The 13,414-nt window shown below is 40.6% G+C and overlaps 1 protein-coding gene across 2 annotated transcripts; it reads left to right on the top strand.

Moving 5' to 3' along the window:
* The first annotated feature begins 3,259 nt into the window (after positions 1-3,259).
* LOC116319823 (circularly permutated Ras protein 1-like) lies at positions 3,260-13,310 on the top strand. Of its 2 annotated transcripts, XM_031739265.2 has the most exons (21): positions 3,260-3,372; positions 3,578-3,673; positions 4,657-4,878; positions 5,585-5,812; positions 5,893-6,015; positions 6,103-6,174; positions 6,315-6,388; positions 6,573-6,758; positions 6,851-6,892; positions 7,051-7,140; positions 7,614-7,765; positions 7,864-7,945; positions 8,300-8,430; positions 8,804-8,888; positions 8,980-9,086; positions 9,190-9,302; positions 10,163-10,280; positions 10,770-10,910; positions 12,777-12,861; positions 12,947-12,973; positions 13,069-13,310. In XM_031739265.2, the coding sequence occupies exons 2-21, from the start codon at positions 3,589-3,591 to the stop codon at positions 13,138-13,140; spliced, it is 2,235 nt and encodes a 744-aa protein (XP_031595125.1). In that variant the 5' UTR covers positions 3,260-3,372; positions 3,578-3,588; the 3' UTR covers positions 13,141-13,310. The 2 variants fall into 2 exon arrangements, with proteins under 2 accessions (XP_031595125.1, XP_039471973.1); XM_039616039.1 differs by lacking the exons at positions 12,777-12,861; positions 12,947-12,973; positions 13,069-13,310 and adding an exon at positions 12,433-12,770.
* The last annotated feature ends 104 nt before the right edge of the window (positions 13,311-13,414 follow it).

Below are 13,414 nucleotides of genomic sequence, written 5' to 3'. Positions count from 1 at the left end.
TCCATTTTGTTGCCGCCTACTTTTTGTTGCTTGTGGTTCCTATTCGACTGATGATTTCTGTGCCGATTTTGAAATACAGAAAATACAGTATATATGGCAAAAACCAAGCCTATACCTCTAATTATCTTGGAAAAAAGCAATAATAATAACACTGCCTAAACTCTGTCAGGAAAACCTTTGTGTTAAGTAGTCTTCTGGAAGATTTCTCAAGGCTCTCCTTTGGATGTGTTTTCTTTTGTTCCATTCGCTGTCAAGATGATCCCACACTGCTTCGATCTTGTTGAGGGGTTAGTTCTAGGGAGATTCTGCTGTCTGTTTTCTACCCAGATATGCTTTCACTAGGGTGGCTGTAGCTAGGTAGGACAGGTCATCTACTAATCGTGAAGGCTGGCTGTTCAATCGCTGACTACTCTGCATGCCAAATATTCTTGGGCAAGATACTAACCCCAAGTTGCTCTCTGATGCATCCATTGGAGTGTGAATGTTGGATAGAAAGCACTTAAGTAGGAAAAAGCATAGAAAAAAGTGCTTGGGTGAATGAGGCATGTTGTATAAAGTACTTTGAGTGCACAGGTAGAGTCTGTTTTATTGCACTGGCAGTGGGTTTGGGATCATTGCCAGATGGTATTGCATGGTGAAATAAAACCTGACTGTACTTTTCTGCATTCATGATTTGAACAGTTTGACAAAACGACACTGGGGAGGCCGATCCATAACTAGATAGTCTTCCATTGTGTGTTTTTACAGGCTTGTACATATATAGCAGAGCTTCTGAGACCTATTAGCAGTCATATCGTAATTAAGAAAAATGCAGACTCAAATGCAGGACTCTATGCTGGCGGTGGTTTACAGATTTTATATACTGGTAATGTGGGAATAGAAATAATTAACTCAGATAAGTGTAGCTCAATGGGAACGAGACAGGAGTTCAACTGCAATTTTAATTTGGGTGGAATGGAATTTAATTCTTACTTTCACAGGTTGGTGACTGCAGGGGAAGGTTTACAGCCAGAAGAATCCAGGAGGAGATGGAGAACATTTTAGTGGAAACCTTTTCCAAACCAAGAATACCAGTCAGGGAGAAACAGGTAAGTGTGATGAATCAGGACCAGAGAGGTCTTTTTGAATAATCCAGCTTCAGTTAAAAAACTACTAAAAGAAATAATGAAAGGGCAAAAAAGTTGTTCAAATTACTAATAACCAGCCAGTCCTTAAATAATACAATGCCTGATTATGTGAATTGACTGAAGGTGTGAACCCCGGTAATCCCAGTACCATCCGAAGGGTGGGTCAGACAGAAAATCAAGTCCATCCCTCCAACTGAATTTATAGAAATAGACTGAGAAAGACAAAAAAAACAAAAAAAAAACCTCCAGGCCAGTTGGGACCAGGACAGTTAGCCTGTAGAGTTGGTTGTCTCGAGACCGGTCTGGAGACCACTTTTACGTGGTCTTGGTCTTGTCTTGGTCTCGGATCCCTCGGTCTTGCCCTGGTCTCGCTGTCTCGGTCTTGCCGTCTCAGATCGACATAGTGGTCGGGAGATTTGGAGTCAACAGTATCCATGACACACAAAGTAACGTTCGATAATGTGTCATGCGCAAAAGCATCAGCTCTAAGAGCCGTGCTTAGAGCTGATGCTTTGTAGTAAATCAGAAGAGTCGACTCCCGTTGAGCGAGAGCCGGCTCCTCACTTAATTTCCTTTCGCTGCTCAGCTCTCACACAGTGGCTCAGCTATGCTCCAATCCCTCCATATTGTGGCCAATCACATGCGAGGATATAGGATAATATTATTATGTGAAAAACAGAGAGGGTGAGAGATGCGACAGTCAAGTGGAGCATGAGTCTGTCCTCTCAGTAAGTGAGTGAGACAGTAGACAGCGGTGAGGTGGGCTGTGCGAGTGCATCGCAAAAACATATAAATATGCCTGACACCCGTAAACGAAGCAGCATCTGGCTGCAGCTTAAAGACTTTTTTGTCTCGGTCTCCGTCTTTGTCTCGTCTCGACTTTGTCTTGGTCTTGACTCGGTCTGTCTTGGTCTTGGTCTAGTCTTGGTCTCGATACCCTCTAGTCCTGGTATTGTCTTGGTCTTGGTTTAGGCGGTCTTGACTACAAGTCTGTTAGCCTGTCAGATAATCTGATCAGGGTCTCTTAACTGTTCCACACTGTTATTTTAAAACCAGGGGTGATTATGCTTTTGAGGTTCTAATACCTCAACTCTAGAACAGCCTTAAGGTCAGCTGAATCAGTGATTTGTTTTTAATGGCCACTTTTTAACCACTTAACCATTTGATTGACTGTTTGATTTTCAGTGCAGTTCTTCTGTAATTTGGTATATTTCAGCCTTTTCTCACGGTTTCCTTCCATAAGAATGGCTTCTTCACAGCCACCCTTCCACTGAGACCATTTCTGATGAGGCTTCAGTGAACAGTAGATGGATCAACTGAAGACTCAGATGCTTCTGTCGGATCTTGTGTCAGGTCTTTGCTGGATTTTTTCCTGTTTCTTAGGACACGATGACACGACAAGATACTGTTCATCTGCTGTAGGTCATTTTGTAGATCTGCCACTAGTTTATTTAATTTTTTAAGAGCACACTGCACAACATGCTGATATATTCCAGGTTTCTGGCCAGTAGCCAAATGGTTTGGATATTGGCCATGATTTTGGAAACAAATCATCTGTTTTATAACAGGCTGCTAGTAACAAAGTGCCTAAAGATACAATTTACAATTGTTTTGTAAATTTCTTTTTTTGTAATTTTCTTTTGTTATGTATGTTTGTTATGTTTTATTTATGTAATTGGCCACCTTTTTTATGTTTGAAAGATTCATAGGTCAGTGTTACCTGGCTTAACAAACAAAACCCCTCCTCTAAAAATGTTCAGGTACAAGGACTGAACTGAAAATGGGTGTTCGTCCGTCCACCTATGACAGTTTGAATAGGCTCCAGCCATCCCTCTGTGACCATGAATTGGATGGATGGATGGATGGATGGATGGATGGATGGATGGATGGATGGATGGATGGATGGATGGATGGATATGGCTGGAATAACCAGTAGATGAAGTAGAAAATAAGTATAAAACTGGTGGTTTAAAGGAAATAAGACACAAATGTTCCTGTTTCTCAGCACATTCATCCATTTTATCTACACTCAGGATATTTTTAACCACCGTTGGGTAACCACCCTCACAGCAAACTACGAGTGAAGTCTCTTGAGGAAAGAAACCTGTTGGATGAGATGTCTGAGACATAACTCAATGAAAGACACGACGCAGAACAGCAACTGAAACATTTCTGAGACCAGACGGAGTTGAAAGTATATTTTTCGCTGTACTGTACGGATTGCATTCAAATACCTTTCTATGTTGTAAGTACTTCTACTTGTGTTTAAAGAAGCCGTTCATGTCATCTAATTTTGTTTTGTCATCTAACTTTTTTTTACAGTAGTTGCACCTCAGCGACATCTGTGCTAACAGTTATTTAACCACTTTGGGTGGGATTGCGTCCTGATTTAAATGTCACCGAGTGTCACTCATTGTCCTGTTTAATCACGTCATTTCTGTCACTGGCAGGTAGAGTCACGATGGAATTTGCTTGTGGGTTTGTTTATGTGCCACCATCATTGAGTCAGAAGGAGAGACGTTATCCAAACATCATTAAACGCTCAGGTATGATCTCAGTCAAACACTGCCATGCATTACCACAAAGAAAATTTAAGTTATGAAAGTCATATTAAATTTTAAAAATTCAGATGTTACATTCCTGTGTCAGCTTGTTTTTGCTTCTGTCTCACTGGCTGCTAAATAGACACAGACACTTTACACTTGGTCAACTTTGACAAAAGAAAGTATTTCAGCTATGCGTAACAAAAACAGGAAACATCAGATTCTGCAGGTTTAAATAGACACTGCTGATGTACCAGCTTGATGAAGTCCTTCTAATAGACACAAAGCCGATACTTTCAGCTACATTTGTAACCCGTTTACTCTACCGTCTCTGCCAAAGGAAATGTTTGAAGTTGTTAGCGAGTATAAAAGTATGAAAACAGATTAAAGAACATATAAGCACAAAATAACAACTTTCAGTTCAGTTCAGTTCATTTTTATTTCAAACATGTACATTCACCATCATTACATAATATCATCCCATTCTTTTGTTTGAAAAGGAGTGGGCAGAAGTATACACTTATTTGGCCCTACCCCCTCAAATTTTACCTTTAATTCATTTAATTTTCTTTTAGTCTTAAATTAAACAAACAAACAAATAAAACAAAAGCAAAGCAAAAAAAAAAATCACAATATAGTTTCTTTCATATAAATAAAAACAGAATATGTAAATTTGCAGACTTTAGATATTTGCTTTGAATATCAAACGCTGATGATGCATAAGTACGTAAAAGTATCTGTTGGTGGATTTTTCTTTCCTCTGAGCTTTCTGGACGACTGTTTGGTTGTCCCATTATTCAGGCAGTTGCACACATCCTGTCCTGTGTGTCTTAGAGTAGAGCTTACTTTTACGTACTTTACTCGGTAAAAGCCACCTGAGTCACAGCACAAAGGTCAACACTGCACAAGTTGTTTTGTCTGAGCACAGATTTTTCTTTTTATTCTATTCTATTAATTTGTGTTTTCATTGGGGGTTTTTTTTTTAGCTCTTCTTCCTCCTAATCATCGCCTTCGCCCCCAGTCTCCTCCTCCTCCTCCTCCTCCTCCTCCGCCTATCCCACCAAGAAAGCACCCTGAGACAGAGTCGGAAAATAGCAAGGATGGGAAGAGAGTCTTGGAGAACTCTGTTTTCTATGAAAATACTATACTGGCAGCAGCTTCTTTGAACAGTGTAAAACCTGAGCAGCCAACACCACCTAAAAAGACAGGTACAGTGAATGTAGCACTGATATTGTCATTTGAATGTATTATTTAAACTGCTCAGACTACATTTAGCATCCAACCACAAGGAAAGCACACAGAAACCACACATAAAGGTTGGATGCTATTTTTTCAGTTACTTAGACCAATGCAGCCATTATTAAGAATTCTTTTTGTGGTCATTGCCGTTGTGGTTGTTTAAAAAAACAAACACACACACATATACACACACAACAGGGTCGCACTGTGGTGCAGTGGTTACTACTCAATCTCACAGCAAGAAGCTTCTGGGTTCAAACTCCTTGTAAGGTCAGGACTTTCTACATTTCCTGTTTTATTTTGTAGGTTTTTTTATCCTTTGTGTCTTGTGTTTAGTTTTACTTCCTCTCTGTTCCCTGATTATGTCCAGCTGTGTGCCATCACCCTCCTGTTTCCCATTCCCCTGATTACCCTCCTTGTGTATAAATAAGCATGTCTCCTTCCAGCTAGCGTGTTATTGTCTGTGTTCTCTTTCCTGTGTGTTTCTCGTGTTGCTAAGTTCCCAAGTTGAATTTCTGTTTCCTTGGTTTGGGCTTTGTTGTAATAAACCTTCATCTTTTGCTCATTCATGTCAGCCTTTGAGTCTTGGGTTTGGGTTCTAACTCTGCCTCATTAACACAATCTGCAGTTTAGTAGATTTATGATCAACACTCTGTTTCTGCTTGTTTTACCCAGCTCTTCTTCCACCTCCCCTGAAAACCAGATCAGAGTCATGTTCTTACGACCAGCCGCTCATTTGCCCTCAATCAAGTATCATCAATCAAGAACTTGCCTATGATGTCCCAAAAACTGAGCCGGATTTAAATGCACAACCCCAGGACCCAAACTACTCTTACAGTGTACCAGAAGGCACTGGTGGGGAGGTGAACCTGCCGGCTGATTCTGATATTGTGTCATCACAAGGTACAACATTCTCTTTCTCTTATTAACACAGTTTAATTTGATTGGACGTCCTCATCCTCATTCTTCTCCTCTCATCTTAGCCCCAGCCATCCCTCCAAGACCTGACTTCATGAATTTAGTCCCCGAGTACATAATGCCGTTACCTTTGTCCCACTCACCTCCTTCAACCTCTCCGAAAATTCCTCTATCGCCTAGTTCTAAAGGTGATTACATCAGTCACTGCTGAGCTATCACAAAACTGATGTAGTATGAAATGCATATTTTTAATGCTTATGTTATTCCAAATCCAGAAACAGCAGATCTGCCAGGAAATCCTAACGTTGTTCTTGTAAGTTTAGGAAAATTACTCTCAGAGGAAAAAGGTAAGTAAACCTTTATCACCACATTAACATCATAGCAATAAAAATAAATCTGATTGGCTGTGATTCTGTTTTTTGAAAAAAATCTTGTTTGATTTCAGTTCATACTTCATGGTGACAATGACCTTTTTGTTCTTTTCCAGTTGACCCCATACAAGGAGTACACAGCCTCTGCTCCCAATGTGGCTCTGTGGTGGACACTTGCTATGACAATACGGTAATTGCATCGTATTAAACCTGAAAACCGATAACTATTAATTCACATTTCAGAGGCGCTGATCTCAGAAATGGATAACCTGAAAGAAGCGTGCACATTGTTGATCACATCATAAGGAAACATGGACAACTTGACTGGTTTACATGATCCTGAGTTTGTGTTCTCTCCTTTTGCTGCATTTCAGGTTGATGAGTGTTACTTCTGTAAATCCTCCAGTTTTTCCAACACACCCAGTTTACTGCAGAGTCCTCTAAATGGTTACCAGGACGAACTCTTTTTACTCAATCCCGATGAAAAGCCTTTGTGCGATACGGATCCTCTGCTGCTCTTCTGCATTGATGTATCAGGCTCCATGAAAATCACCTCTGAGGTACAACAACACTACAGACACTTGGCATCACGAGGCTGTTTGTGACAGCAGGTGTTCATGAATACAACCTGTGGCGTCTCTACTGTTTTTAGGTGTCAGAGGGAGAGCATACTGTGAATAAATCCCGTCTCCAGGTGAGTTGTCTTTTATTTTTTCTCCTTATTTTGAAGTTACCTTGAGGGACTCGGGATATTTGCCAGTTGAAATCTGTGGCTGAGGATTTTTGTGTGATATTTTTTTGACAATTTTGTGTAGAGATGCTACAAATCAAAGATTGTTGTATTCTAACCAGTTTGTCCAGGAAGCTGTGTCACAGTGCGTTGAGAGATTAAGCGAACAACAACCTGGCACAAGAGTGGGGCTCATCTCGTTCAACCATGAGGTACATGCGTGACTGTGGAGTGTGTCTTTTTCTCTTCATATCTTTGCACTCTGTTTGCATCTCCACTGCCTGCTCCTGAGCAGAGTCACGCCGACCTTACATATTGTGTTAGGAGGAAGAAGAACAAGCACAATTTAGGCTAGCTGTTGTGGCAAACTATGACCATAATACTATTTAGTGCAGACTACCTGCTGTGAGGAGGCTAACGGTCTCTCTCACCAGGCAGGTAACCTTCTGTACCTTGTTCTTCTCTCTGATAGGAGGAGTGAGGTGAGGTGGAAGCTGTAAAATTATTATAAGTTTTCACTTCATTGTGCAAAACAACTGCTTCACTGGAATTTGCCTAGTCTAAAATCATTAAATGCTGTTGTTTACGGTGGATTTTATTTGATTCTCCTCGCTGTTTTCTTTATTATATGGTATAAAGTTATTTCTGTTACTTTTTTTTCATCTCTCGGTGTTCGCATCTTCAGGTGACAATGCATGGATATGAGAATTTCAAATCCCGTTGCCTGAGTGGGGCTGAGTTGATTGAAAGCCTCTATTTGAAAGAGATTGGAGCCAGTTTTCCTAGTCCACCTCCACTTTCACAGACAAAGGACTATTTAGAAAGACAAGTTATGGGGTATGGAAAAAATTTCTTTTTTTAAAATTAGATTTTTTGTTTTAATTAGATTATTGCATTATATGTATTGATCTTCCAATTGCTGATTTGTTTGAAAGACTGTCTGCAAGTGGAGCCACAGCTCTGGGCCCAGCTGCTCTGCTTGCAATTGCAATTGCCTCCAGACAACCAGGCTCAAAGGTAAGTTTAGCCAACAAGTCAAATTTTTTATCCAGTTTACATGTCATGTGTATTTTACATGTTACCTGCTTGAAACTTATGTCACAACACTGGTGAGAATTTGGGTAAGTGAGCAGGATAAAAGCAGGCAGGAAACAAAGAGTGAGAGCAAGGTGGAAAATATGCAACAAATCTCTCCAGCTAGACTCAAACTGCTTTTTTTTACCCACCAAAAGTGGAATGAACCATATAGTTAGCTGGGCTATATAAATATTTACTGCATGAAAATGTTTTAAGACCTCCTTGTGGTAATCAATTACAGTTCAGCTTTCTAAACAGTGCATTCCTGATTCGCTTTCCCTGTTGATCTTGAAGGTGATTATCTGTACAGATGGGAAAGCCAACACAGAGTTAGGAAATCTAGAAGTGGAAGATACTGATGCTCTTACTCCCGTCTCATCCACCATCTTCTACCAGGAGCTGGGAGAGTTTGCTGCTGATAACGGGTGAGCACATATCTCCAACTTAATTCTCCACGTCAGGGATGTCTAGTTCATCTTAAGTTTGAAAAAACGTGAATTTAAATAGTAGATCATGTAAAAACAGGAAATTTTCTCACAATTTTCACACTCATTTAAAACTTAAATACAGTGAAAAGTACTCAGTGGGCCAGAGTGGAGTCTTTGGCCAGCCTGTTCTGGCTCCCTGAGCCTTATGTTTGACACTGCTGTTCTACGCTAATGTAAAAAGAGACAGTGAATGAACTTGTTGAGGCAGTTAGTTACATATTTAAGTCTCTATTAAAAGCACTAGTACTCATATTACCCAATGAAAGGTCTCGATGCACTGTGATGATCCTCAGATTTCTTCTTTTATTAGCGTCACAGTGTCTGTGCTGTCCATAGAGGGAACAGACTGCAGACTGGATGAGCTGGGGAAACTTGCTGATCGTACTAGAGGAAAGGTAAGGCGCACTGTAACCATGGCGAAGCATATGACTCATCAAATCATGCACAATCTCATGGTGTCAATCTGTGCTTTCCCCTTGAGTCTAGGTGGTAATAGCCAGTCCCAGCAGGCTGCATCCAGAGTTTGAGCAGATCATTCAAAACCGGACCATTGCCACACACTGTACTGTAATTATACTGCTGCCAAAATCAATGTGAGAGCTGCACTGCACATAATTACTTAAAATGAGCTCACTGAATTGGTCTCTAGAGATTTAAATGACCCTAAGCACTGACTCATGTTCTCCTTCGGTAAAGGTGCATGAAGGGAGAGAAGGAGGCGGGACACAAAGGGACCAGAGAGGTGGGGAATGTGGATCCAGATACAGACATCACCTTCCAGTTTAGAGCAAATGAAAAGGTCTCAGAAGGTGAGGAAAATAGACACTCCTATAGACTGATGCCACTGGCTCATTTGTTTTCTCAGTTTGAGCTGCAGTTGTGCTGAATTTCTCAATAATATTGCAGCTGCCGCGTGTTGCCAGGTCTTTGAGGAAAGTGCGACATGTGGTGATTTCTGTTGTTGCCAACCATGAAAAACAGAAATTTCAGTTTGAGATCATTGCAACACTGCAAAGTGAGAGGCAGCCAGAGTCAAGGCATCTGAAAATAAACTAACAAAGCAAACATAACAAAGTGGACCCAGATATGTTACACTGATAAGTGGGACTTGGAAAAACAAGACAATAACAACTAAGAAACAGGAAAAAAAAATACAGCAAAGAAAAAAAAAAAGGATTTCAATAAATTCAGTCATGGTTCCCTGACTTCTACTCTGGTCCCACCATGGCTGTCCATTTTCTTTAGTGTGTCCAGCTGTATTTTATAGAAACAAAAGCCCTGTGGCAAAACACATTGGTAAAAGGCTCTTCCATCTAGTGTTGGTAAATTACCCTCTGAATTTATTCAACATAAACAGATTCACTCGCAGGCCAAATTCAACTCGGGATCACTGAACACTTGACTTAAGGGATTTAGCCTGAATTCTGAGATATGTACATCAGATGGGTGAAAAATGGTTCATTTGATCCAAACTGACCAGGGACTCTTCATGCAGGCCAGAGCAACATTTAACTCATTTACCCACCACAGATAGTTTCAGCCGGGAGGGCAGGGAGAGAGAGTCAGGGGACAGTGTGGCGCAGATTCACACACAGGGGCAATTGCAGATTTTACTCATGCCTCTTGACCTAAAACATTCATGCAGCTCGTTTTGTTTTTTGTTTTTTAGTGCCACCACCATCCCCTGGTAGCCGTGTATCCATCCAGCTGCAGATCAAGTACAGGCAGAGGAATGGGCGGACCATGCTCAGAGTGATAACTGCAGACCGGGAAGTTACTGATGACAGGTGATAATGCCAAATCTTTAATTACAATGTTTTATTTACTTTTTAGTTTTGAATTCTCCTCCGCTTGCAACTTTACTACACAGAGATATTTGCATGTCTATGGATGGCTTAAACCAGCCATTATCTTCTGACATCTTTAATCAGCGAGGCGTTCTGCCCCTCAGGACAACAAGTGATTAGATGGATTATTTTATGACAATTTCAGTGAACCTTTAGGCAAAGCAGGTTTCGAAAATCCAAGGAGACCGACTGTTGCTGAGATACCGGAGCTTTCGTGCAGAAATAATGCCTCATCCATTCTAACATTTAGTTACACAGTAAATGAAGCGCTCAGCCCAGTCTTCACATACTCAGTGAAGGTCATGCAATTCATCGTCTGAGCAGATCCAGAGCGAGGCCAGTGTGTTTTTCCACATTAACATAATGGCAATGCTGATGCAGTAAATGTTGAGAAGCACTCTTGTGAACACATTGTGCCCCTCCCCTCAGCTCGGCGGTGCTGTCCTCACTGTGTCTGGCCATCATTCAGCTCAACTCGTCACAGGCCAGCGCCACTCTGGCTGTCAGAGGTCGCTTGCTCGACGCCAGGAGGGAAGGAGACATGCAGAAGCAGCTTATTGAGAGAGCGATGTGAGTAACAGCAGGGACCTCTGACTGAAGGCCATCATTTTATGCTGAATTCTGACATTTAATGAAGGCTGAATCAACAGACAAGATGACACACAAGTATGAAAATAAGAAGGTGAAAAAAAGAGTTTAAGCACATTTGGCATTATGTGGTATTTAGATGAGAAATATGACTGCGTTGAGAAGCAGAAGCTCAGACGCTTCCTATGCTTTTAAGACCATTATTATCCCAGACTTTCTGATTCAAAGGTTACCCTGCAGCTTGGTTTTTCACTTCTTTTTTTTTTTAATTTTATTAAAAGTTCTCATGTTGACTTTATTTACAGTGCTGTGCAAAAGTCTTGAGTCACCACTAATGCTTTATTTGATGGAAATATAGTTTATCAAGCAAAAACAGTTTGTAGAATTTTAACAAGGTTGAAGGTGTGATGGCAGATTTCTTTTCTCATGTATTAATCACATATTTCATCATATCACATTGGTAATAGTGATATCACTTTCTCACTTAGTTGTATGCATGTGCACTACAAATGGGCCTTATGGTCTATCACACACACTGACACAGTGGGGACAATGTAATGGGAGACGTTAAACAGATAGCGAGGCTCCTTCTGCTTATCAGGGGTGTAAATCCTTAGGTGACGGCAAAGCAGAAAACAAGGTCATAATTCTCTCTGTGAGGGAGGGGGTCAAGGATGAGCTGGACTGTGTAGATATGTGATATGCTATGGAATGTTCTTTGTTTTGAGAGTGTTTGGGAAGGTGTAAAATAGTTCAGGGTGGTGTCCTTCCTCAGAAAACTGTTTGGTGTTTGATCTGAACGTTTTCTCCACATTGCAATGTGTTAATTAAATCACTTCAAAACGCTCACTGTGTGTGTTGCAGGTTATTGTTAAAGTTTCCACAACAAAGGTCGATATTTGGTGTGAAAACCTTTATTCTTAAACACAGCCTGAAGTCTCGTAGTCGAGCTATCTTGTCATTTATTTAAGCAGTCCTTAGCAATAGTTCTCCAGGATTCTTGAAGAACATTCGAAGTTCTTCTTTGGATGTTGGCTGTCTTTTGTTCTGTTCTCTGTTAAGCTGATCCCACACTGGTTGAATGATGTTCATGTTGGGCTCTGGGGAGGCCAATTCATGACTGATGGTGTTCCACTCTGTGCTTGGGGTCATTGTCATACTGAAAAATAAAGCCACTGCCAATCAGATGCTTTCCAGATGGTAATGCATGGTGAAACAAAATCTGGCTGGTATATTTTGCATTCATATTTCCAGCAATTTTGACAAAATCTCCAACACCACTGCCTGAAATGCAGCCCCAAACTTTGACAGAGCCGTCATCGTGTTTTACAGATGGCGTTCGACAGTCACTGCTGTTCTTCTCGCCTGACCGCATCCATATATTTTGAGAATTCAAACTAAAAATGTAAAATTTATGGGCTCATCACTCCATAAAACCTGTTCAGTGAAGTTCTTGTGTAATTTGGCACACATCAGCCTTTTTCTCCTGTTTCTCTTCCTTAAGAGTGGCTTCTTCACAGTCACCTTTCCACTGAGGCCATTTCTGATGAGGCTTCAGTGAACAGCAGATGGATCAACTGAAGGGGCAGATGCATCTCTCAGGTCCTGTGTCAGATCATTTCTAAAAATAAATAAATAAATAAATAAATGAAAGAAAGAAAAGCAGCCAATTTCCAAAGACATCAAGAAATCCAGAACCTATTGCTCAAGACCAATATAAAGAAATGAAGAGCGGGTCAAGACTTTTGCACAGAACTGTATGTTTTATATTCCTTATCTTGGTAACGTCAAGATAATGTGTTGTGATTAATAGATAATGATTTATGCATAATGTTTGGCTGTTTTCAGAAAGCATAACCACAGTGCAGAGGCAGAACAAACATACAACCAATGGGTTAAAACCATGGAGCCGATATACACCAACTTCACACAGGTGAGCTTTTACTGTGTGTTTTTATTATTAGATTCAATGCATCACATTAGATTTCTTTTACACTTAATTCCTTTCCCCTCTCCAGAAAAACACTGTCAGCTCAGACTCAGAGGTAATTCATTCTCTTATACTGCTTCTTATTAGAATACTTACTATGCTGCCCAAATTCCTTTTTCTATAAATCCTCCTTTCTTCTCTTCCCGCCAGTCTCTCACAGACGCTGCTGCAGCTCTGTTCTACACCATGAAGCAGAGAAACAAGAAATCTATCTCAGAATAAACACAAGGCCCAGCCAACTGTCCTCCTTCACCTTTTACCTCGTTGGAAAGCAACTCGAGTCTGAATGACGAGGCCAAATGCTGCACTTAGACTTTGATTATTTGGCTGGATGGATATCCCTCAAATATTTCACATTGTAAATAATGCATTACAGTATATCTCACACCTCATTTCTCATGCTTGATTTTTTTTTTTTAAATGTTACACGAGAAAACTGCTGATGCAGTTTTACAGTTAGAACTGCTTTTGTGTTTGACAGCGTCGCTGCGCCTGA

Source organism: Oreochromis aureus, linkage group 8 (genome assembly GCF_013358895.1).
Source record: "Oreochromis aureus strain Israel breed Guangdong linkage group 8, ZZ_aureus, whole genome shotgun sequence".
Classification (NCBI taxonomy): domain Eukaryota; kingdom Metazoa; phylum Chordata; class Actinopteri; order Cichliformes; family Cichlidae; genus Oreochromis; species Oreochromis aureus.
This window is presented reverse-complemented; position numbering and strand designations above follow the sequence as displayed.